This window comes from Pithys albifrons, chromosome 3 (genome assembly GCF_047495875.1).
Source record: "Pithys albifrons albifrons isolate INPA30051 chromosome 3, PitAlb_v1, whole genome shotgun sequence".
NCBI lineage: Eukaryota > Metazoa > Chordata > Aves > Passeriformes > Thamnophilidae > Pithys > Pithys albifrons.
In genome coordinates, this window is record NC_092460.1 from 71,687,745 (window position 1) to 71,713,342 (window position 25,598).

Consider the following 25,598-nt stretch of genomic DNA (forward strand, 5'->3'; position numbering starts at 1 on the left):
ATTTTATGTCAGTAAAATCAAAGCATGCATTGTTAAACTTTGCTACACTTTTGCTCTACTCTACTTTGTCCATGTGTTAGTTTTCTGCAACTGAGTATCTTGTGGTACTAAAATGAGTCTTGTATCTTCATATTAAAGTGTTGGAGAGGATGGGGTGCTCTCTTCCCATCTCCTATTTTTTTCACACCCAATTCTCAGAACTGGTGTTTTGTTTACATATCATGATCAGTCTTCTCCAGTGTGTGCAGTTTAAAATAAATACTTTGGAATGCTTGCTTCCTGCTGGATTCCTTTGATATTTATGGTATTTGAAGACATAGGCTTTCTGTTTGCTCTCACTTTGCAGAAGTCTTCAGATCTCAAATACTTAATTTTTTTCATATGACAGTGCTTATCAGTGACCCTACACAGAGAAAACAGCTTAATATTCATCTGGGTGCTTCCATCTTCTGAATATTCAACAAGACTATTCTCAATATTATGCTGTAAACCAATATACATTGGAAAAAAATCCAGATATCCCTTCTGCAGTCCTGGACTCTGACATGGGTTGTGTGACTTTAGTAGAGGAGGTTCTTCCAGCATTACACAGCTTCACTCAGTGCTTTATCAGCCCCTTTCCTCATTTCAGGAGAAAAGTACTGCCTTCTAACAACCTGTTTTCAGTAAGGCAGATAGTCCACACGCTCCATGCAAAGGGTGCCGGGGTCCCGGAATGATGGGGCAAGCAGCTTCAGGAAGACTCTGCCCAGACAGGACAACCCCTAAGGAGGGGATCCGGAATTAGAACAAGTCCCATCTGTCGACAGCATGTTGTCAGGCTCTGCCTTGAGTTCCCCTTCCTTCGAAGCTGCGTGGGGAAAAGCCTTCCCCCCAAAGCTGAGGTGCAGGCGATGCCTTGGGACGCGTGGGTGACACCGATACTGCGGGACACTGACAGCCCTGGATTTCAGCGCGCGCCCTCTGCCGTTCCCGCAGGAGTTCGGAGTTTCGAGGCTCCTCATAAGCCCACCCCTCTCTCTGGCGGCAGCGCTGAGACCCGCGAGCCGGCGCGGCGGGGCGGGGGCACCGCTGTGGCCCTGGGCGGGCCGGGCCGGGCCGGGCTGTGCCGTGCGGGATGGCCCCGCCCGAGGGCCGCCGGCACCTCCGCGCCGCCCCGCCGGCCGCGGGGCAGCGGCAGGGGAGGCGGAGGCAGGGACGGGAAGGGAAGGGAAGGGCCGCCCTCGCCCCCGCCGGCGGCGGAGAGGGAGCTGGGGGAGCGGAGGCGAGGGGCGGGAGGAGCGGGAGCGCGGGGCCGGCGGAACACGCGGAGCAGCGCGGGGCGCATGGAGGGGCGGCGCGGTGCGGGGCCGGGCGGCAGGCGCTGAGAGCCCGGGGGCGCTGCGGGTGCGGCAGCCGCGAAGCGAGCCATGCGCGGGGCGAGGCGGCTGGCGGGTCTGCTGTGCCCCCTCTCCCTGCTCGCCACCGCGTCGTGGACATTCCGCTTTCACCCGGGACAAGGTAAGCGAGCGGCAACAAAGGCGGCGACCGCCCCGGGGGTCCCGGGGCTGCGCCGTGCGCTGCGGGGCAGCCGCGGCTCCGGTCCCCGGAGGGCAGGAGGAGGGGGCGCTCCCTCCCGGTGACACTGGGGCGGCCGCTCGGGGCGGCCCTGGGGCGGTGGGGCCCGGCGGCCCCCGGGGTCTCGCCGGGCGTGCTGGCGGCAGCCCCCGCCGCACGCCTGTCACCGGAGCCCGGGCTGGCGCCACGAATGCCGTGCCAGGAGCCGGGAGGATGCCAGCGAGGGGCTGCTGCTCAGGCTGAGCCTCCCGCGTTCTGTTGCAGAGACCTTAGTGAAGCAGCTCTCCTCCTATGAGATCATCACACCTGTCCGAGTGAATGAGTTTGGAGAAGTTTTCCCGCACACGCATCACTTCAGAAGGAGGAAAAGGAGCTTGGAGGCACCGCCGGAGCCTGCTGCTTTCCGAACACATTACCAGCTCAGTGCATATGGGCAGGTCTTCCGTCTCAACCTGAGTGCTGATGCCGGCTTCGTTTCAGCTCAGTACACGGTGGTGCACGTCGGGGCCCCACAGACGCAGTCCTCCCCTGATTTGCGCCACTGTTTCTACCGCGGTCATGTCAATGCCCAGGAGACGCACATAGCTGTCTTCAGCATCTGTGGTGGCTTGGTAAGCGCGTTGGTCACTGCTTCCCATCTCCATTCATATTCTTCTTGTGAAAGAAATGTAGTGGGATGCCTTTGCTGGAAAGCTAAGTTGGAAATTCTTGGGCATCATTCCAAGTGGTTGGTCATGAAATGTCTTGGCATCAGCAGTGTACAGTCATGATGGTACTTTGGTGGGATATACAAATGCTGCTTTCAAAGGATCTGTTGCTGGCCAATAATGTAGTTGGTTGATGTAACTCCTAACACCAAGAGCATTATAACAGAGGAAAAAGCAAGCCTTAGAAACACAGTAAGCTATTGATTTGATAAAATGATGCTGTCAGTTGGTATCCGTTATGTGTTTGTAGCTTAACAAATACTGTGGTTGTGAGTGAGGAATAATGGTGCTTGAGATGACTGAGAGCGGAACTAGTGTTGACCTTTTTCTTCCTCTGTTTTCAGCAGTGCCATAGAGGTATGTCATACTCTAAAAAGTGTGAAGCAGTGCTCTCTAAACCCATTTCTGTTAAAGGGGAATGGGAAGCTTCCTGCTAACTTCAGTGGGAGTGTGTCTATGAAACGCTTCTTAAGAACTGAATTGGGCAAACAAATCAGAACTCCCAATGATATACATTCTTTACTTATTCCTTCATAGTATTTATTATGTCTTCCAAAGAGATAATGGAGAATTAATATCACATAACTGTCCATCAAAACACTTGTACTGTGCTGCTGAATTTTATAATTTTTTGCCTAGAAGTCAAGGAGTCTGACATCTAGTGCTTTGCCACATCACTGTTTATTGAAATGCTGAGGACAAGTCTGTGTGACATGTACACTGTAAATATAGGATGTTGTAAATATTGCTGTGAATTTAAGTTGATGTTCTTCCATTTTAAGTTGGGGTTCTTCCATTTTTTTTGCAGTCACTCAGGAAAGTAAAGGTGCAAAACTCTTGTTTTTGGGACCTGAAAAAGTCCAACTTTGTATTCTAGTCTTCTTCTAGTAGCCTACAGAAAATAGAATGGAGTTTGTTGGGTGTGTGTAGGAGTGTTTAATGTGTGTTAAAAGAAGCTGATACACATGATGAAAGAGAGAATCAGAAATAACTTGTACTTGACACAGACACCTCTGTCTTGTGCTTTTCTTGGATATTTGGGTATATACTATCTTGTCTTTGGGTTGAGGTGTGTAGGCTTTGGCTAATCCTTGGAAACTTCTGGAAAAGCAAGCATTTGAGAACAGCAATTCTGTATTCTTCTGAGTTTTCCCTATATGTATTGCTTTACAAACAACTGTTACTGGTTCTTGACTTCATTATCCAAACCCAAGTTCCAACCCATACCAAACACAATATATTGTACTAATTCAGTGAGGAAGTAGGAAAGATGAGGGATCACAAATATGGTTGGTTTTGTTTTGTGTTTTCCATGTTTTATGTTTTGGTAGATACTCAAATACCATTTCATTGAGAATAGTATCATTCTTCACATGGAATAAATAAGAGAAGTTTAAAACTTTCTTTTTTTCATAACCTTTGTTGCCTGTATGAATTCTAATCCTATAAAACCATTGCTTTTCATTACTTCAAGGAGACTGTGTGCACTGAAAAAACTTGTATCTACTGCACTTAAGTTGTCTCAGCTACCTATTATTTAGTAGTTCTCAAACTCTTCAGCACAAGACCCTCTTCTTCTCTGTACCAATTTGAATGTCTCGCTTCTCTTTTCGCATTCCCTTCCCTCCCTGGCCCCTTACTGGTACATTAAAGTCTGCATCTTGTATGCGTACACTCAGAAAACTCTGAGTGCCTTTAAACTGCAAATTTGCCTTTTGTAGATGAGCCTTGTGAACTTTCCCTGCAGTTTCCAGTTGAAGATTTTGTCCTGAATCATTGCCTGGCTGACAGAGTGTCCAGCCTGAGCCACCAGCAAAGGCCTTTCTGTGCTGATGCTCTCTGGACCTTCTCTCACCTTCACTTTCTGCCCAGGCCAGCACATCCTTAGAAGGCATGTAGCATACCCCGCATTATGACTGCTTTCCCCTCACTAATGAAGCTGGTGAAGTTTTCAGAAACAAAAGCAGAGCCCTACATGTGTGTTGGTGCACTTTTGTGGGACATGCCTGTAGTTTCCCAGGGAGGGATTGTGTGGGGAGAAAGAGATGGTCATAGCCAGTTGATTGCCTATATCTGTAGAGTCCTCCAAACTGACTCAGAACCTTCAAGTTAATGTTCATCCTTATGGATGAACAGCAAATGTGACACTCTTTAAGGGACTGCCAAGGGAGGAATTTTTTTTGGAGTTGAAAGAAGAATGGATGAGAAAAAAGGGAAATAGAGGCCAAGTGAAATTGTCCTATTAGATCTTGTCCTCCCTGAAAGTGCTCTCCACTCCCAGATGGGGCTACCCTCAAAAATTAGTAAGAAATGTTTTTATTCTCAAGCTTTTTAAAATGGCATAGTTTGTGCATTCAGCAAAGGCTCCTGAAAAAGTGCATCAGTCAGTTACTGGTCTTTTATTGAACAGTGCCATGCTTCATGAATACATCTAAACATTAAAGTTGGATTGGTGGTGAGGTAAGATACTATTTATTGTGACTGAGACAGTAGAAGCTAAATTAGTGACTTCGTAGCCTTGCATTATATTTGTTTTAAGTAAATATCTTCTTTTTGTAGGATCTGTCTTATATATATATATAAGACAATTGCTTGTATTTGACCAATACTGTAAAAACTAGGGAGGAAAAAATAACTTGGACTTAGATATAAAGGTAGAAGAAGTGTAACAATGGAATTTTAAAGACTGTTCTGGAGATGTGCCTTAGTCTTCTGAAAGATACTTCACTTTATCCTGTAGGCATCTATTCCCAAGTTCTACACTGCCTTCATTCACAGCTTCATTGCTGCTTCTCAAATTCCATCTCATTTGGTTTTGCATTCTCATGTTGAGTGTGTGTTCTCCCCCTCCACTCTGCTTTGCCTTTTCACCCTCAGTTAAGCCTTTTTCTGTGTGTGGTAGGAGCACGTATGACCCAGAGTACCCATGGAGCATTGCTTAATGGCTCCTGACACCCTCTATGAACTTTTGTTGTGTTACATTTCAGAGCATGCCCTGGGTTCAGGATGCAAATGGCACAGGGAGGTCAGAAGGTCAGCAGGGAGTCTGTAGTAATTGCAAGGAAGGAGCATGTAATTAGGGAACTTTGAGATCCATCAGAGGCAGACAGTCATTTGGAGTGATGGCCTGGGTGCCCAGTTGAACACCTGATCATATACAGGCATATTTCTTGCATCTTTAGAGTAATTTTGGAGATTTCATGCTTTATTTCCCTTTATTTTCTTAACTTCTCTATCTTTTTTACTTTTACTGCATTAATCATTTATAGTTTTCTACAAACAGAGGAAACAAAATCTGCTGAGGATGTCCCTGGATGCATGTAGTCTAAAGAGACCTCTTGAGTGTTATCAAGACAGCAAAATCAAAGAAATAAAACCCCTAAAAACTTAAAAATCATTTAACTTTGAAGATCATATGACTTACAAGTTTATTGACAAATACAAGCAAATATCTGAGAAGAAAATGTCTTAAAACAGGAGAACTATAACCATTTATGACTAGAATGCACCTTTAATTCCTAGCAGGACCCCATCTAAAAAAGGAGTATTTATTTTTAAAAAAAAACCTGCATGATTGCTATAAAAACAGTCTGTTTAGTCCTTTGAGAAGCTTGGTATTCTTTTGTGGGGGTTAGGAATGTGTTGACTGATGCTGAGGATAGTTGAAATCAGTTTTTGTGCACTGGGAGAATGTGCTAAAGATGTTTTATGTGACTGCTGTGAGAGAGAGAAAGGTAAGAAAGGAGGAAAAATACATTGTTTTGAGTGTATGGTCTCTGGTGTGTAGGGCAGCTTCACATGCTCACTGACTGGCAGAAGTTAGGAGCAGAAAAGTACACATGAATCTCTTCTTGCATGGATTTACTTCAATCCAGGTGGGCAGAGCTGCTGTGTTCTAATGTCGCTTTGGAGTGTAACAAGGTCTGTGTGACAAGTTCCTTCCTCGTCAGCTCAAGGAAGCCCCTTGGTACCACTCCTTTACTGCACTTTACTTTTGTCTGGAGAATGGCAGGAGTGTGTTAAAACTTGGCTGTAATAATGCCAAGGTCATGGGTTCAATCCCCTGTGTGGGCCATTGACTTAAGAGTTGGACTTGATGATCCTTGTGTGTCCCTTCCAACTCAGAATATTCTGGGATTCTGGGATTCTGTGAACCTAAGTCTGCATCTTCAGAAACCTCAGTACTAGAGGTTGTATTTAGTTTTTAATAATACGGGTCATTGAATCACCTTTCTGAGAGGTTTTGAAAACAATTCTGTCTGCTGCTATGGATGGGTATAGGGGTTCCTTTAAAGGAAAAATAGGCAGGCCTGGAAACTGTCTTAATGAATGTGATTTTTTTTTGTTTGGTTTTAAAAAAAAATATCCGAAAACTGTCTAGAAGGTAGTGCTGACATAGCCAGCATCTAGTTTCTTGTGGAAATCTAGTGCAGGTAACAGATTCCAGATATTTGCTCCATGATTTTTTGCTCCTTAATGTCAATGAATGAAACAAACTACTTTTTTTTTTTCCAAGAAAGCTTTAACACTTGTAAATGGAAGATATGCTTACCTTGATGTAACTGCTTTAACTTGCAAGCTGTCACTTCAAAAAAGTGACCTTCTAAATCCGAAAGGCAGGATAGCTTGAAGCATTCCGGTCACATTTATAAACCCACGAGCATCTGTAAAGCATGTGCTAAGTTGTATAGATTTTTATCTTAATGTACTGATTCCATCATGAGACAGGAAAAAAAATCCTATTAAAATGTCAACTCAAGACAATTAATTCTTGTTTGAACAAACTAAGTCTTATTGCTAATGACTGGCTGATGACTTCCACTTAGTAGTTCTGGTTTCTCACGTCATATAAGGATACAAGATGAGACTCCCACCTCTGAATCTGCAGAATAGGAAAAATTTTAGTGCTTCCATTATAACCCTGTGTATTTTCTCTGTCTCTGATCAGCACGGAGTGGTTTCAAGTAAAAGGACTTACTTTTCAAGTTAACGATACAATGTTCTTTCTTTTTGTGTGTTGTTTTTGTATCTAAACAACAAGAAAAGGACCATGAAGTAGATTGAATTCTATCTTTGCTACAGTGAAAAGGTCTAGATAAAGAATTTTGTGCTCGTCTGTTTCACTTGAATTTTCATTTGGTTTTCCTTTTTACTACTTTCTTCTGTTTATTTATTCTTTTGCTCTTGACTTAATTTCATTTGCAATTTTCACCTCATTTACTTTGGATGGTATTCCTATTAATTTTTCCTTAATATGTGTTTCCATGATCAGGACCAGTTTTTAAATATTTCCACTTCTGTGGCACTTAATCTAGCATTTTTCAACAAGAGTCTATTTTAATGGCTGCAGTTGCCAGAAGTCTTCTCATTGTTGCTCTGCTGGTCATGGAGTGAATGAAATATACTATTATCTCATCTTGTTTTAGCTTTGTTTTCCCATGTACAGACACTACATATTTCACATACATCTGAGAATGGACCTTAACACTTGAATTTACTTGAATAATATCCTGTATTCCAGAGTCAATTTCTTCTTGCCTGCTTGGGCAAAATCCCTGCTCATCACACAACTTGTTATACAATAGTAAGGCAGCTTAGGTCCCCCCCCTACAGCTGTTATAAAAAGCCTGAAACCTCTCCAGTATGATTTCCCCGGGCTTTTTACATCTCTTCTTTTCCAGAAAATATTTCCACAGGTGCTCTACCTTCACACATGGGCCAGGTCAGCAAATATGGTTGGTAATTGCAATTGTAAACTGAGAAAATACATAGAGTTGCAGATTGTGCTGCTGAAGGTCTGTCACACAAAACATCTATCGAAAGCAGTAGGACCTGAGTATGTGTCTCCCTGTTCACCAGCTGTTCTTCCTGAATTGTCCTTGAAACAGGCTGGGACGTGGTTATGTAACATTTTACATCAAGGGTGCTCAGCGATTGCTGGCCTGCCTTTTGCCCACATGCTGTCTGGTGGCCTTCCTGCCTGGTGGCTACTTGGGCACATTCTGTTTGCCACATAAATTGTTCTGATGGCTGCAGCCAGTTCTTGGCTACTGCCTTTATGGTTTGGATCTATGTGACACAGGTAAATTTGCCAGAAAGATGTGGACAGCCATAGGAAGTTTGGTTTACTTTTTTATATACATTTACATATATACATGTTCATTCAACTTCCAAGAAGTAAACAGAAGGTTCAGTGAGTTATGGGAGGGCAGAGGGAAACAACATATGGCCCTTTGCTGTCTCTATGTGAGCTAAATCACTGAAATGGTGTGCAAACAGCTTTTTGTTTGTTAGTTTGGTTGTTTTATTTTTTGTGTTTTGTTTTTGTTTGTTTGTCTGAAGCTTATGCTTCCAGCTGCAGGTGGCAGTCAACAGTTAGCCATTGTGTGTCTCAGGAAACTTTGTACTCCTGGAATACATAGGCTTCCCACAGGAGATTGTGTATCTGTGATAGTTCTCATTCTGTTTCAGACATAGCCTCATGCAGAAAATGGCGAGGTTATGGTAACAAAGCCACCTTGTGAGCACAGGTTATACTTTCTGAGAATGCACATATTGACAGAAGTACTTAAGGTAGCTTGAACCTGTGTGGCTGAGTAAGGTGAAAATAACCATATCTTGTGTGTGCTTGAGTCATAACTGCTTGATGGTACTTATGAAGTCAAAAAGACTATATGGAACTATTCATCTCCCACTGAGAGAAAAAGGTGGTTTGACATGTACTTGATAACATCAAAACTAGGAAGTCCCCTTTAAAGGGAGATAAGTTGCAAACGTAAATTTGCTCAGCATTATCTGAGGTGATCAAGGTGTATGGATCCTCTAGGTCTGTGTTCTGTCGGAATACTTAGCTTGATGATATTTTATATATTAAAACCAACCCTCCTTAAAAATGAAAATTCAAACCCAACAACCCAATCCCTCCCCCCAAAAATCTCCAAACAAATAAAAAAATTCCTTTATGTGTATATACATTTTGTTGTGCCAGTTTCAGCAGGTATTGCAGAATAGCTGCCTTTCTGTAATGTATCTCCGTGTATAGAACTATGAAAAAAACTTATGTATGTTTTTAGTTGGCTTGTCTAGCTTGTCCCCTGTGAATTGTATATAAAGGTAAAAATAAATAAAGTGGCCTCTTTCTCTTCGTTCCACTCCAATGAATCTTGTTAATTGCCATGAACCTCTGATCGTTCCAGTTTTGAGATTGTTATTGTAGTTTTCTCTCAAGTTCTCTGCTATTTAGCCCTTCTGTTCCTGTTACAAATTTTATTTAGAAACTTCTGCAATACCATTTTCCTTAGATTTCAGCCAGACTTTTTGCCTAGAATAGCTTATCAAAGGGATGTTCAGGGTACCTACACTCAGGTTTTATACTTCCTGCAAGAATAATTTTTTCCCATATGTGTTATTTATTCCTGAGTGAAAGTAAGGACACTGGATCCAGCACTGTCGCCATCAGTATGTTTAGATAAGATGTGATCTAAACATACAAATAGGTAAGATGTCTTTAGGTGATTACATGGAACCTGGATTTCAATTGGGAATACGTCATTTTATTTAACCAGTGATTAGGTGCCTTTGCAGACCTGGGTACTTACAACCTTAGGTGAATGCCCCATCAATTCTTTTGAAGATGTGATTAAGCATGCTAAAGGTGTGATTACTGTCAGCTTATGAAATTTAACATCACAGAATTTTTAAGGATCATAGTCAAACTTACTATGAAGGGGTTTTTTGTGTGTAACAAACTTTTAGCAGTTTATTCTCTTTCTTAGAACTTCAAACATAATGTCACTTTCAATCACTTCTGTAAAGGTGTTCTGTAAGAAAGCCTTCATTGCTAGATATTTCTTCCCATCTACTTAGCTGGTGTATTATTTATGATTTTATTGCTATTTTCTTATATTAGCTCTGCTCTTAAGACATTAGTTTGTAACCTCTAGCTCTTGTTATGTTTCTGACAGAATTATCTTCTAGTAGAAATAATTATTCCAGATGTTGGCAGTGTACCATGATCAGATAGCCTGTAATTCTTCTTTCTTTAGTGAATTAATTAAGCTATGCTGCTTAAGTCTTTCATTAGAAAACATAACAGGAGCTTTGAATACACACAAGAGGAAGGGATGGAAGAGAACAATACAAAAGGAAGGGATTTTGTAATTTACTTTGACCATTAAAGTGCTCTTGCTGTAAACTACTTGCACATTTTTAAGTTGAGTTGAGGACATGAAAAGTACTTTAGCACAGCAGCACAGCTTACCTGGAAGGGAGTCTGCCAGTTTAGAGTCATGTTTTCCAGAACTTCAGTTGTTCTTTTTGAGTTTTTTATGAAACCTTTCTAATTGTGCTGTTGGCCATACAAGGTTAGTTTCTCATTTCTGAAACCTGCTCTATATCCCTTGTATTTTCCATGTGTTCTGTGAAATTGCCATTATACACAAAGATTTAATGTGTATATGAGCATGGTGCATTCTTTAACCATACTGCAATATTTATTCCTCTTACTCTTGGAATAGAGCAAACACATTGGCTAAGACTATACAGCTTTAAGCCACTTTAAAACACTAAGTCATACCACATATAGTGAGTAGATGTGTTGATCCACTGAATCTTGATTTAATATAAACTGTCTAACTCATCTATTGTATTTTAAATCCAAAAAATAAGTTATCATTTTTATGTGGGTTCTCTCATAAATTTCCTCAAATCTATGCATATGCATAGTCCTGGGTAGCACTCTTTCTTTGGATCACTTATTTATGATGTGCAAGAGACTGTTTTCAGTTTTGTACTCCACTTCTACGGAAGAGATCCTTTAAATGTACTTTTATCTGAGAACAGAAATAGTACATTTCAGGCAGATTTCTTGTTAGATGATTTGAGAGGCTATTGTGGGTTGATCCTGGCTAGACACAAAGTCCCCACTAAAGCTGCTCTCTCACTCTTCTCTGCAGCTGCACAGAGGAGAGAAAATAGAACGACAAGGGTTCATAAGTTGAGATAAGGACCACAAGAGATCACTTACCAATCACCATCATGGGCAAAACAGACTCAAAACAGGATATTACTTAAATTTATTACTAACAGAATCAGAGCAGGAGAATACGTAAAATAAATCTTAAAAAAACCTTCCCCACACTCCTCCTCTCCTTCCAAGTTCTACCTCCTCGCCACCAGTGGCTCAGGGAGGTGGGGAATGGGGGTCACAGGCAGTTCATCACAGGTTGTTCCTGCTGCTACTCAAGGAGAGGAGTCCTTCCTCTGCTCCAGCCTGGGGTCCCTCCCATGGGAGATGGTCCTCCATGAACTTCTCTGGTGTGAGTCCATTCCACAGACAACAGTTCTTCGCTAACTGCTGTAATGTGAGTCAGTTTTCCATGGGATGCTCTCTCTCAGGCACAGGCTGCTCCAGTGTGGGTCCCCACAGGGCCACAAGTCCTACCAGGAAAACCTGCTCCAGTGTGGGCTTCTCTCCCCCCAAGGCCACAAGTCCTACCAGGATAACCTGCTCCCATTTTGGGCTTCTCTCCCCACAAGGCCACCAGGTCCCTGCCAGGACCCTGCTCCAGCATGGGACTCCCACAGGGTCACAGCCTCTTTCAGGCATCCACCTGCTCTGGTGTGGGTTTGCTTCATAGACTGCAGGTGGATCTCTGCACCCTGATGGTCCTCCGTGGGCTGCAGAGGCACAGCTGTCTCACTGTGATCTGCACAGGCTGCAGGGGAACCTCAGCTCCAGCGCCTGGAGCACCTCCTGCTCCTCCTTCTGCACAGACCTTGGTGTTTGCATTGTTGTTCACGTGTTCTCACTCTGCTCTTCCATGGCTGCAATTTTCATCTGCCCAACAAAGTTTTTTTCTCCTTTTTAAATAAGTTATCACACAGGCGTTACTGTCATTCCTGACTGGCTTGGCCTTGGCCAGTGGCAGGTCCATCCTGGAGCCAGGCTGGCATTGGCTCTACTGGACAGGGGGGAAACTTTAGGCAGCTTCTCACAGGAACCACCCTTGTAGCCCCCCCACTACCAAAACCTGGTCATGCAAACCCAATACACAGGCATCTGTAGGTGATAAGTAAATCTAGTTAATTTCTGACTTAATTTCCTGAAAATGCTTGGGCTCCTGTTACAGCAATCTGGCTCTGTATGTGTAAGTAACTTTTCTTTATTTTGTTTTAGCAGAAATATTTTTCATTTGGATCACACAGCCCTTTTCCTTCTGCCCACAAGATGCAATAATAGCTCCATTTATATCAGCAGTCTGTGACCACATGAAATATCACTTCCATGAATGGAAGACTAGTAACAGACAGTTGTGGCTGATGACCGAATTTTTGTAGACCCAGGTATTAGGAAAATGAGAAGCTAACCATGTACTGCTAATCAAAATCCATCTTTAGTTTACATAGAGAAAAGGATTAGAATTGGTGGCTTGAAATTCAGTACCTTCTTGGGTTTTGAATGACAAATAATGAATACCTTTCTTAAGATAGAGCACTACTTACGTCTTTTAACCTTTGCTCTTTCTCACATACAGCATACTGAGTTCTTCTGAACTTGGATAGGGAATGTGAAAAAAATTTGCTGTGGTTTATTGCTTGGAGCCCTTCTGATCTACTCAGTGATAGTAATCGCTTGTTTACCCATGCACTGTTGAATAGGAGAGAATTCACTGAGGAAAGAATGAAAGCTTGTTGCCTTACAGATATTTGCTCAGCTATTTCCTCCATGTTTAAACAGGCAGTTGATCCTGGGATACTGTGTGAGAATCAGTGGGCCAGAGAGTGAGCAAGTGAAACAAAGTTTGACTCCACTTTCCTCAAATAGTTATCCCAGGTATGAGTAATGGTGAACTCTCCAGTCTGAAAGACACTATTGTACCATCTTGTATTAATCTTTTGATTGAAAACAAAAAGCTATGAATAATTCTGAGATCTCGAAACATAATATAGGATTCTTCCCTTCCATGTATCTGTCCTAACTTTTGGGCCTGTAAATTTATGGTGTGTTATTGTGAATTTTCAAAGTGAGGAGACTCAGTCAAAAATATGACCTTGTGTTTTGGGTTTTTTGTTTTGTTTGGTTTTGGTATTTTTGAGAGTGAAAGTGTAGAAAAATAATATAGCCTTGTTCTTGCAGTTCATCTTTTCCAGTGGAAGTCTGATATTCTGTGCTTGAAGCCAAGTTTAGTTTAAAATATAATACAAACTCTTTCCTGTTTAGTTCTGGGCTACAATTCTCATAATCTGTGTATTTGTTGTAGCTGAGACCATTTCTTTGTAAAGTCTGAAAGTCTGTTTATTAGAAAATCCATTGAAGAACAAATTCAGAATATCTGTTCCACCTGTTTGAAATAATAGGATGGAAGTAAAATGTATGTGTGATATAAAGCAGTAGCAGTAAAGTTCTGACTTAAAGAATGTGCTTTAAATGTGTGTTATCTAGAAATAAGGTTTATGGTATGTCAGGAGAAAAGAATTAATTAGCTTGTTAGTGTTGACAAACACTATGAAGTCATGGTTTGTTTAATGGCACTTTAATAATATATGTAAGAAACACTCACATGAATCTTAGCAGCAAGAACTGATGCTTTGTTCCTGAGTGACAGGCTCTTGTCTGTCCTTGTCATTTTTCCCAAAAGGTTGCACCGTAGGGCTAACTGACAAGCTGTGTCCTGTCTGTTTTCCTGAGGCCCTTTCCAAGGAGACACATGGCATTCTCAGTGTGCTCAGTCTGCTGTCCTCTACAAATTACATGCCCTGGAAACACTGGATGTGAGAAGGCGAAACTGAATGTATAAAGGATCTGGCTTGAAGACTACTTGCAAAGAATTTAAATGAAGCTGAAGGGAAAAAATGCTTCGGCGAGTTCAACAGTCTTGAAAGGAAAATAATATTTAGCTGTGTCTTTTTTTCATTCTGCCACAAAGATGGTGTGGAGGGTCCATCCACACTGTGTTTACTACAGTATCTTTAATAATATTATGTATCTGGCTAGATTACAAATATTGTGATGTGGGCCTGAAGCCTAACAGACTCTTAAACAAAGAAAACTGATAACTAATTAGAAGGATCCCAAATTCAAGGGGATGTTATAATTCCAGTACAATACTCTGGGCACTAAGGTAGTCTGCAGCAGTTTTTAAAAGACTTTAAAAAAACTATGCTTGCTTCTCTTCTCATTTATCCTGCTCTGCCACTAAAGCATATTATGTGGATTATCACTACTATTTTATTGGTCAGCATTCTTCACTGGCAAAACATCTGTCAGGATGCAGTGCAACTACTCACTCAGGGAGCTTAATTGGCTGAAGTGAGGTAGTTGCTAAAAAATCCGAAGATAATTTGATGAAATTCTTACATGTGTTTTCCTCCTCATGGGCTCCTGAAGTAAGTTCTCAAGCCATAGGAAACTATAAATTTGGTTAGATGTGCAATGAGAAAGTAGAGTTTCGGTTTTATAATTTATAATTAAAAGGATTATGAGGTAAGGGGGTTGTGGGAAAGGAGCTTAATTTTTGTTCTTTTACTTTGTGTATACGCCAGTGCTTTTGTTAGTAATCAAGTTCTTTTGGTTCCCCGTACATAGTTGGGCTTGTGTGTCTGTGATGGGCAGTGAGTGTCTGTTGCAGGAATCAAGAAGGAAAACACTAATGACACTGTCATCTTTGAATTCCTGATACTCATTTCAAAGTCTTTAGAAAAACCCAGGTTAACACTGTTTCTAATCTATGGGGAAAATGCAATTTTAGAGGAAAAATACTATATAAATTATGTTAAGGACAGAAGGCAACAAATCAGTCCAGAACTTGGGTAGCACTCAAATTCCAAAGTTCTTGATGGGCTCTGCTCTCCTTTGCACAGTGCTGAACTGGTCCTGCTTGGTTATATCTAGTTTCTCTTTGTTTGTCATCTCCTTTGTTTCATAACTCTTTATAGTGATTGTCTGTGATCCCTTGTTAATATGCAAGGTAGTCTGAGTTACTCTGGTAGGACAAGTCTCTGAAAGCCTTGTCTCACCTTCCATCTTCTATCTCCAGCATCCACTGAGGTTTCCTCTGTTTCATATGCAAATGTACTATAATGAACTTCAAAATATTGTCATAAATAATTTTTATTTCAATGAAATTTATTTTTACATCAGTGTTTTTAGTGGAAAATAAATCAATTGCTTCTCCTACTTTCAGATAGGAACCTTTAAGGCACATGATGGTGAATATATTTTAGAACCTCTGATGAAAGCAGATGGAGGTGAACATGAAGATGAACATAACAAACCGCATCTTATATACAAGCATGAAGAACTTAAAAAAAAGTATCAGAAAACCCATAAACCTTGTGAAGTTTCAGGTATAGTCATACTTTAAATTTCATTGTGACTTTCAAATGTCAGATTTTTTTTTAAACAGACAAGATTTAATGTCATAATATTTCTCCAGATTGTTCCATTAGAGCCTACACAGTTCTTTTGCATGGGCTTGGCAGCCATTCCTTTTGTTTTGTGACAGCAGTTAATCCAAAAGTAGGTTGGGATGTGCATGTAAAAAAAAAAACCAATCAAAATGTGATATTGCAGGAACTTCTCTGTGGGTCTGGTTTTATACCTACATTGTCTCATATGTAAACACTGAAAGAGTAGATCCATGGGAGTTGTAGCTTATATTCACAGAAGATAATAAACTTATTGTAAGTCTAACAGATAGTACAGGACATCTGTCTTCCATAATAATGGGAGTATCTAATATTACCCCTCAAAGTAGATTTTTGTCCTTATGAGTATTTTAATATTTTATTCATGCTACATTTTCATAATATTTAGTTTTATTTAAAATAGGTTGGAGTAATTTACAAGCCTATTACTAGGATATGTGACAAGGAAATAGTTGTACTTTCATAGTTTCAAAGTATATAGGTTAATCATAAACATGGCCCTCTGATTATTACCTATTTCTGGTTGTCTGGGTTAGTAGTGACAAGGCTGAGAAGTCGTAGGGCAATCAAAAAGGACTTCAGGGCACTGGGACAACTGGTTAAAGTGACAGGATCACAGGTAGTGTTTTCCCCAGTCCCTCTGATAGCAGGGAAGAATGCCTAAAGGAACAGAAGAACCCACCTGATGAACAAATGGCTTAAAGTCTGGTGCCATCCTTGGAATTTTGTTTTTTTTCAGTCATAGGGTGGTTTGCTTGACACAAGACTGGAGACAGATGAGGTTCACTTGTGTAAAAGGGGAAAAGGATTCTAGCCCATGTGTTAGTAGGGCTAATTGAGTGGGCTTTAAACTAGGTTTAAAGGGGGAAGGGGGTAAGACCAGACTCACCAGTGATGCGCCTGGGGATGTCATGCCAGTGCTGGGTGTAAAATAGCCCAGCTGAAGTGCATCTAAAGCAGTGCACACAATATAGGAAACCAACAGGAGGAGCTGAAAGCCTTCATGCATCAGTAAAGCTATAATGTAGTCACCATCGTGGAAACGTGATGGGATGACCTACATGACTGGGGTGCTGCAATGGATGTCTACAAGCTCTTCAGAAATGACAGGTGAGGAAGGAGAGGTGGTGGAGTGGCTCTGTGCATTAGGGAGTGTTTTGACTGTATAGAGCTCAAGGGTAATCATGATAAGGTTAAATGGTCTGGGGAAGGATCAGGGGGAAGACTAACAAGGCAGGTGTCCCTGTGAGAGTCTGTTACAGACCACCCAACCAAGATGAAGAGGTAGATAAAATATTCTATAAGCTGTTGGCTAACATTTCATGAAACAGAAACTCAACACAATGGAGAGGAGGTAGTCTAGGAGTGTCATGGAGTGCATGGAAGATAATTTCCTGGCACAGCTGGTAAGCGAGCCCACCAGGGATGGTGTCCTGCTAGAACAGTTGCTTATGAACAGAAAAGGGCTGGTGTGAGATGTGGTGGGAAGGACTTTGGCCCATTTAGGACACTGGTTCAGAGAGTCCCTTGGGAAACAGTCCTTAATAACAAAGGGGTCCAGGAAGGCTGGACATGATTTAAGAAAGAAATCCTAAAGGTTCAGGAGCAGGCCATCCCTGTGTACTGGTAGATGAGCTGGCACGGAAGAAGACCAGCCTGATTGAACAGGGAACTTTTGCTGGAACTTGACAGGGAAAAAAAGAAAGTTCATAACCTTTGGAAGAAGGGTCAGGTAACTCATCAAGAGTACAAGCGTGTGATTATGTTGTGTAGAAAGTAAATAGAAAGACTAAAGCTCAACTAGAACTCAATGTGGCCACCCCTGTGAAAGATAACAAAAAGTGTTTTTAGAAATACATTAACAAAAGGAGGGTTAAGGAAAATCACCATCCTTTATTGGATGCAGAGGGGAACATTCAACCAAGGATGAGGAAACAACTGAGGCACTTAATGCCTTCTTTGACTCCATCTTCAACAGAAAGACCAACCCCCTGAGCTGGTAGACAAAGATGTGTAGCAGAATAGAACCCTGCAATCGAGGAGGAAGTAATAACCCCTTGTGCCACTTAGAAACTCACAAGTCTATGAGGCTGGCTGGGATTCACCCAAGAGTACTGAGGGAGCCAGCAGAAGAGCTTACCAAGCCACACTCCATCATTTATTATCCTGCTTAATAGGGGCAGTTCCATACAGATTGAGGTTGGCCAGTGTGATGCCCATCTAAAAGAAAGTTGGAAGGAGCCTGTCAGCCTGTCCTTGGTGCCAAGAAAGGTTGGGGAAGAGATTATATCTTGAGTGTGATCCCATGGCACCTACAGAATGGCCAGAAGATCAGGCCCAGTTAGCATGGGTTTAGAAAAGAAAGGTCCTACTTGACTAACCTGATCTCCTTTTATGACCAGGTGACTCACCTAGTGGATCAGGGCAGGGCTGTGGATATAGTCTGCCAGGACTTCAGTAAAGCCTCTGGTACTGCCTCACAGATCTGGTGAAGCTGGCAGTCCATGGCTTGGACAGGTGGACTCTTCAATGGGTTGAAAACTGGCTGGGTGGCTAGGCCCAGACAGTGGGGGTGAATGGAGTTACATCCAGGTGATGACTGGTTTCCCAGTGGTGTTCCCAAGGGTCAGTATTGTGGCCAGTTCTGTTTAGTATCTTTAATGATGATCTGAATGAGGGGATAGAGTGCACCCTCAGTCAGTTCACAGATGACACTAAACCAGGTGGGACTGTTGGTCTCCTGGAGGGTAGGAAGTCTCTGCAGAGGGATCTGGAGAGTGAGGTCAGTTGTATGAGGTACAATAAGATGAAGTGCTGAGTCCTTCCCTTGGTCACACCAACTCCATGCAGCACTACAGGATGGGGGAAGAGTGGCTGGAAACTGACCCAGGAGAAAACAAACTGGGTGGTGCTGGTTCACAGCAGCTGAACATGAGCCAGCAATGTGCCCATGTGGCCAAGAAGGCCAATGGCATCCTGGCCTGGAATACTGCTGTCTCATAACTAATTTTTTAACAAAAAATCTATTTATGATAGAACTCTATGATAATGTACAAGACATCTGATTTGATGTTCCTATTACAGTCTTCTTCATTTCATATATTTTTTTTAGTTCTTGCACTGTTTCTCTAAGATCATAAATGGAAGTTTGCTTTGGCTATTTTGGGCAGCCTTTTGCCTCTTTTTAAATTTAGAAGCTGCATTCAACAGTAAATATTTTTTACTTTACAGATAAAGAGTTGAAGAACACTTTATTACGTTCAACCTTGCGCAGTTTAAATGAAGAGAACAGTGTTTTACAGAAGTCTCTTGGTTCAGAGTATGCTTTAAATAACCTCTCTGTAGAGGATGGTGGCAATCCACATTCCAGGAAAAAGCGTTTTCTTTCCTATCCAAGATATGTGGAAGTGATGGTTACAGCTGATGCCAAAATGGTTCGTCACCATGGGCAGAATTTGCAGCACTACATACTAACACTGATGTCAATAGTAAGTAAACTTTAGTTATTAAGTATTAACAATTTAATTATTTTGGTTCTTTTGTTTTCTTTTCTGCAACTTTCCTGTCTTCTGGTTTGACCAAATTCTGTATCAAAAGAGAGAGATTGCATAAATATAAATGAAAAAGTAGGGCCAAAATTTCAGGTCATGAATCTTTGCAGTTTAATGCAGTGTAAGGTGTTTAGGTGAAATGATGTGACCAATTTCCTGATTTTCTGTTGCTTTAGAAGAATTCTTAAGCTTCAGGGAGTTAAATGTATCAATTAATTACAGCAGACAAGATAAAAGGCATTATGAAAAAAGAGTGCAGAGTTGTGGTAATCCTAGTTTTTCAAGTTTTCAAGTAATTTCAGATTAGCATGGGTCAGACTTTCAACTGGCAAAATTTATTTATGATTTTTCTGTGGTAAATTGTTTTTTGAACCAAAAGTCATAACTTGTATTGATTCAGAATACAGTACAATAAGCTTGGTATAATCAAAATTTTACTGTGACATCTCTTGAATGATAGGAAAAGGCATGCTAGCATATTCTGCATTGTAATTATTTTTAGATTTTCCACAACGGCATGAGCATTATGTACATCTACTACTTCTGAGGGTATCTTGAAACAAAAGTTTCTCAAGATGTTTCTGGCATTGTTGAGCTTTTATAAATGCAGATTTAAAAAAATAGGAATTCAAATCTTAATTCTGATTTTGTTTACAGTTCAGTTAATTCTGCTGCCCTGCCCCTGTTTCCCCCAGAGAATACATATCCCAGCTTATATCCCTTCTCCTTGAAGCATTTCAGCAGTATCTTGGAATCACAGAATAATCGGAAGTCTTCTGGTCTGTCTCCTCACATATATATTGATTTGTCAAACAAATCAAATAATGCATACGAATACACAGTCTTCAGTCTCTTCTTTTCTCATCCTTCTCCATAACAATTATTTTTCAGTAAACTAGTAAAAAATTATGAAGGATAGGAAAACGAATGACTACCATTCTTTGCCATGGATTCTGTATTAGAATTTATCACTGTGCAGGTGGGTCATTTTTTGACCCACAGCCTCTTAGTGTTTGAAATAAAGCCATTATTAGTCTTATTCGATTACCCCTAAAGGAAAGAAATGAAACTATTAAATTTTATCCTTTCTGCCATTATACCTATAGCTTTGATTATTAAATTTAACTGGTACTTGTGTCTGATCAAACATCTTCTCCTGTTATGGGAAATTGTCAGGTTGCTGGCATTTAAAGTGAATCAAGCATTATACTCTACTCTTGTAATAATTCTGAAACTTTAAAGGTTATTCAGGTTTGGCTTGGATTTTAAAGAAACCTAAAAACTTCAAGCATATAAATTCCATTAAATTTTAATGAAACTTAGACATCTAGCTCCCAGAAGAACCTTTGAAATTCTGGACCATTCTTCTTTTATTTCCTTTGTTGTTTTTTGTTTTGTTTTTTTAACAACAACAAAGCCACCAGAGTAAACTTGCTGCTATTTTATGAGTGGAAGATAAGAACTGAAATATGCTGCTAAATATTTTGAGGGTTTTAAGTGTCTTGTCACTCATCCAATTCAACCTGAAAAGGCTTAACTCTCAGCATGCAAGTAATCCCATTGAACTGGAACTGTAATGCATTTTCTCATTTCTTTAAAGCTGCATAAATGTTGGCAATATGAGTATTCACATTATTTACACTATGTCTTGGAAATACTTCCTGGTTCTGATTGAAATATGTTATTGAAAATACATGGAATACCTTTGCCATAGGACTTTATAAAAAATTTGTATTGAAATACAGTAAAAGTGGCATTATTTAATGTGAAATGATAAATAAAATAATAAACAATTCTGTGATCGCTTAACTTGCACTGTTTTTTGTTGGTCCTCCAAGTTTTGTGTCAGTAGAGCAGGCAGTAGGCACTACCTTTAGTAGCTGGAGGACTTCATCTTAGACACACTATGTTTTGAAAATTCAAGGCCCCTAACACAAAGGCTTGATCTGAGCAACTGAAATAATTCATTAAGACACTGGAACTTACTATAAAAGCACCAAAACCACCTCCAGTCTGCTTCCATGAGACATTTTGTGGTACTATCCTCATTTTCTTTATCAGGCCCCCTGATTATTAACATCCTTTTAAGTACTGTACTGCTTTGTTTAGTAGTAAAAAACTACTTGCCTTTCTGAAAAGAAATCATAGCATGTAAACCCACCTGTGAGAGGGCTGTGGTGGCCAGCTTAGATCATGAACTTGGCTGACTGCCAAGTCATCTGAGTGCTAAAGTTGGAGCATGGGGGGGTGCCATGCATTCAAGAACAGTATTGGCACAGCATCAGTCTAGATCATTTAATGTTAAGGGAGATTGTGGAATCATAAAATGGTGTTATATAATGGTAAAATAGTACTATTATAATGCGGTGTTAAAACCTAGTGGGTTTGATTTTCATCAGGACGGGGTTTCTGACTTAGACTGCACAGAAATGGCTTTGACTGTGTTTTTTGTTCCTACTGTAGTCTTGTCTTTCAGATCTCTGCAAATCAAGCTGCCATCGAAGTACCTTGAAATAGTTAATGTTATTTTGTCATGTTTTGTGACTACCATTATTTACTGGGATGTAAAATGTAAGGTAGTGCGTAACAGATCTTAACAAACATTTTTCTAGTTGTAGCCTTGTTTATGCTTTTTTTTCCGCTTGTGACCACTAAGCATCCTCATTGATCTTGAAATATTTTCTGTATGGAAAGATCCTGTGCACCAGTGTGCTGCCCCCATCATTACAAACAGCCTGATAATTTTGTCCCAAAGTATATGGGATGAATTTAAAGAACATTTTTATACTTTCTTTGAAGTTTATACTATGCAACAGTTAACAGTTCATCTTTCCATAGTACTCTGAGTAAATGTAGGTGCATACTATCATTTAAGAATATTTGTCATTACTGATACTGCCATATCATCATTTAAATATAGGCAGTAGACTTGAGTAGTTTGTAGGTTAACCCCAGCCAGCAACCAAGCCCGGTGCAGCCACTTGCTCACTTCCCCACCAGCAGGATCAGGGAGAGAAGTGAAGGGGTAGAAGCCAGAAAACTCATGGGTGGGGAGATAAAGACAGTATAACAGGGAAAGGAAAAGCCAAGTGCACAGGCAAAGCAAAACAAGGAATAGGACTTCTCTGCTTCCCATGGGCAGGCAGCTATTCAGCCATCTCCAGGAGAGCAGGGCCCCATCATATATCATGGTTATTTAGGAAGACAAACACCATCAGTGCAAACCACTCTTTCCTCCTTCCCCCCACTTTATATACTGAGCATGATGTCATATGGTCTGAAATATCTCTTTGATCAGTTTGGATTACCTGTCCCAGCTCTGTCTCCTCCCACTCTCCCAAGCACCTTCAAATTCCTTGTCAATGTGGCAGTATGAAAAGCAGAAAAGGCCTTGGCTCTGTGTAAACACTGCTCAGCAATAACAAAAGTATTATCAACCCTGTGTTCAGCACAAATCCAAAACACAGCCCCATTCTGGTCGCTGTGAAGGAAACTATTTCTACCCCGGCCAAAACCAGCACCCAGGGTGACTCAGCCTTTTAAAGGGCTTTTTGCCTCCACTAAAGCACTCTAATAGATGTCATGTGGAACTTCTGTTTCGTTAACTTAAAGGATAGTAGATCGACGAAAACTTGGATGAGGGGACAGAAGGCAATGTAAAAACCATAGTGGAAAAATGGTAACTCTGAGACATATAGATATACTTGTGCAAGTTTGCATGAGAAGTCTCTTCTGGCATTAAATTCCACTGATGGAAGCCAGTTTTGTACAGAAATATGCATGGAACAGAAAAAAGTAGCACCAGCAGAAATAACACAGTTCTTTCTTGTTCAGTGAAGCTATAACTTCTCACATCTCATGACTTCAGACAATTTTGGGGTCTTATGAATTATATGACAGAATCATGGTATGACAGTGGAAGAGGTGAAGGCGAAATATCTCAGATCCTGGATATCTTACATACTTTCAGCACTGCAGTGATAAATAGGAGATTGTTGGAGCCCACAAAGGTATCATGGTTGTGTGTAACAGAAAAGAGGAAAACAAAAAAAAGGACCTTGTGATAACGACATTTAGGGAAAGAAACAAAAAAGGAAAAAAAGACCTGAAGAAGTCCAGTTGGTTTTGGATATACCATTTACTTGTCTTCCAACCTCTAGGCATACTTGTTTTTTATTAGCCTCTTTTCTACATGGGGCATTTTAATGGACAGTTAGAACAGGGATGTCAAGAGAAACTAAACTTTGTGACCAAGTTGCTTCCAATCAACTGGCAGCCACAGCTTTGGCAATGAAAAAGTCTGACTTAATCTTTGAGAGTTCCATGAAAATAAAAGCTGTGATCCTTCCACTGAAGGGTAACTAATTTAATTTATGTATTTTTTTCCTTATTTGTTGATGGGCAAACAGAACTGTTCTGTGGTGCAGATGCTGGTTTTGAGAATCTGAAAAATCTTTTAAAACTAATTTCACTTTGTCTTGTCTATTACTTCCTACTTCTGTGAAGCCTGTATTTAGATCAATGTAAAGCAAGTAGATCTGGAAATTGTAAAGAAATGGTGTATTCTGTTAAATTCCTATCCCATATCATGAATGCTTCCAATAAGAGATGATGGAGAGAGGTATCATTAGAGTACAGGAGCAGGGAGTACTTATCTCTTAAATTTTTTCATTGAAAATAAGATATTTCAGATCTTTGGTAGTTCCCTGTATCGACCTATCATTTGAAATCTCAGCTGATAACTTTAGTCTGCACAGCTCTCTAGCTAAATCTTTAAGTTTGGTTTGTTGTTACCAACTGTCAAGTTTTTTCTTTTCACATGTGTTCAGCCAGCCAGAGAACATCATACCTTTGCAGTTAAGGGCATCTTTTTACCAGCACAGAGGCTTTCTCTTCAGCCTTTTGAAAGCAGTGGTAATAACTAAATGTTTGGAGGTCATGAAAGTGCCCATGAGGCAAAGGATCCATACTTTGACTCAAGTGTAGAGTTAATCAAGGCAGTTGTTACTCTTAGGTTTAGGATGAACTTACCTGTCTCCAGTATGAGTGAAGGTATGCTTCAGAATTTGGCAAGAGCTGCTGGCCTCTGGCATCTACATGACATTATTTCAGTCCTCAGCTCATCTCCAGAGATAACCAGTAGGTAATTCAGATGGTGTGTAGATGAGGTGTTGAAAGTCCTGGAACAGATTCACTTCAGGTGTGCAGTGAGATATTGTTTTCTGACTGACTCAGTCTGATACATGCCCTTTGAGGTATAATAACTAGTATTAGGTTTTGAAGATACACTTTTGCTCGAATATTTTAAATGGGTATTATGTCGACTTATAGGAAGAAGGACTATTAAATCTGTGTTTTGTGTTACTTCCTCTGTGTTTTCAGATTTTTTTATCAGGATAACCTCATCAGTCAGCACTTGCACAGAAGTAGCAGGTTTTTTTCAAGGGACTATGTATGGTACAGGAGGCCTTTGAGAAACTGAGGGCTAATGTTGCACTGAAGGTTGATAGTCACAGTTTAGGCACTCAGGTATTACTTGGTGTTAGCTGAATCTAGTTAACCCACCCATTCAGTTCTCAATCCCTTTACCTATTCTACCTAATATATACCCTTGTAGAACTGAACAAATCCTGTATTGGTTTTTGTTGACGGTGTTACTACCTCAGGTGACCTGCATGCTCTTTACTTGAGAGCCAGTGAAATGCATCTGTTTCCAGAGTGTAAGAGCTTTCTGTTCCAAAACCAGACATTAACTAGACTGATTTACAAGTTAATTGAGAGATGTTTCTGACTAATCTAGCGGCATTCTATGATGGTGATGCTTAAACCTGCAAAAGGCTTTCAGTGGAGTGACTGCATCAGTGGACAAGGGGAGATCTACAGGTGTCATCTACCTGGATGTCTGTAAGGCCTTTTAGTATGGTTCCCACAACATTCTGGCCAGTAAATTGGAAAGATATGGGTTTGATGTGTGAACTGTTAGGTGGGTAAGAAACTGACTGAATGGCCTTGTCAAAAGAATTAATGCCAATACCTCAATACAAATGGAAACCAGTCATGAGTGGTGTCCCTCCAGGGTCCATCTTGGGACCAGTACCTCTTAATGTCTTCATCAGTGACACAGACAACGGAATTCTGTGAACCCTCAGCAAGTTTGCAGATGACGTCAAGCTCAGTGATTCAGTTGAGTTGCTTGAGGAAAGTTGTGCTACCCAGAAAGACCTTGACAAGCTTGAGGATTGGGCCCATGTGACTGTCGTGAAGATCTACAAGGCCAAATGCAAGAACCAGGTGTAGGGAAAGATGTCTCTGTTAACATTATACAGGTGTAATCTTCTTGTATAGGTTTATCTTG

General features: G+C 40.8%; 1 protein-coding gene across 1 annotated transcript in view; it reads left to right on the plus strand.

The window, feature by feature from the left end:
- Positions 1 to 1,228: 1,228 nt before the first annotated feature.
- The window catches only part of ADAMTS20 (ADAM metallopeptidase with thrombospondin type 1 motif 20), a 91,650-nt gene continuing 67,280 nt past the window's right edge, over positions 1,229 to 25,598 (plus strand). The window contains exons 1-4 of the mRNA XM_071552364.1: positions 1,229 to 1,500; positions 1,822 to 2,168; positions 15,449 to 15,611; positions 18,924 to 19,180. Of these exons, the coding sequence (XP_071408465.1) occupies positions 1,410 to 1,500; positions 1,822 to 2,168; positions 15,449 to 15,611; positions 18,924 to 19,180 (858 nt within the window). The 5' untranslated portion in view covers positions 1,229 to 1,409. The remainder of the gene's footprint in view (positions 1,501 to 1,821; positions 2,169 to 15,448; positions 15,612 to 18,923; positions 19,181 to 25,598) is intronic.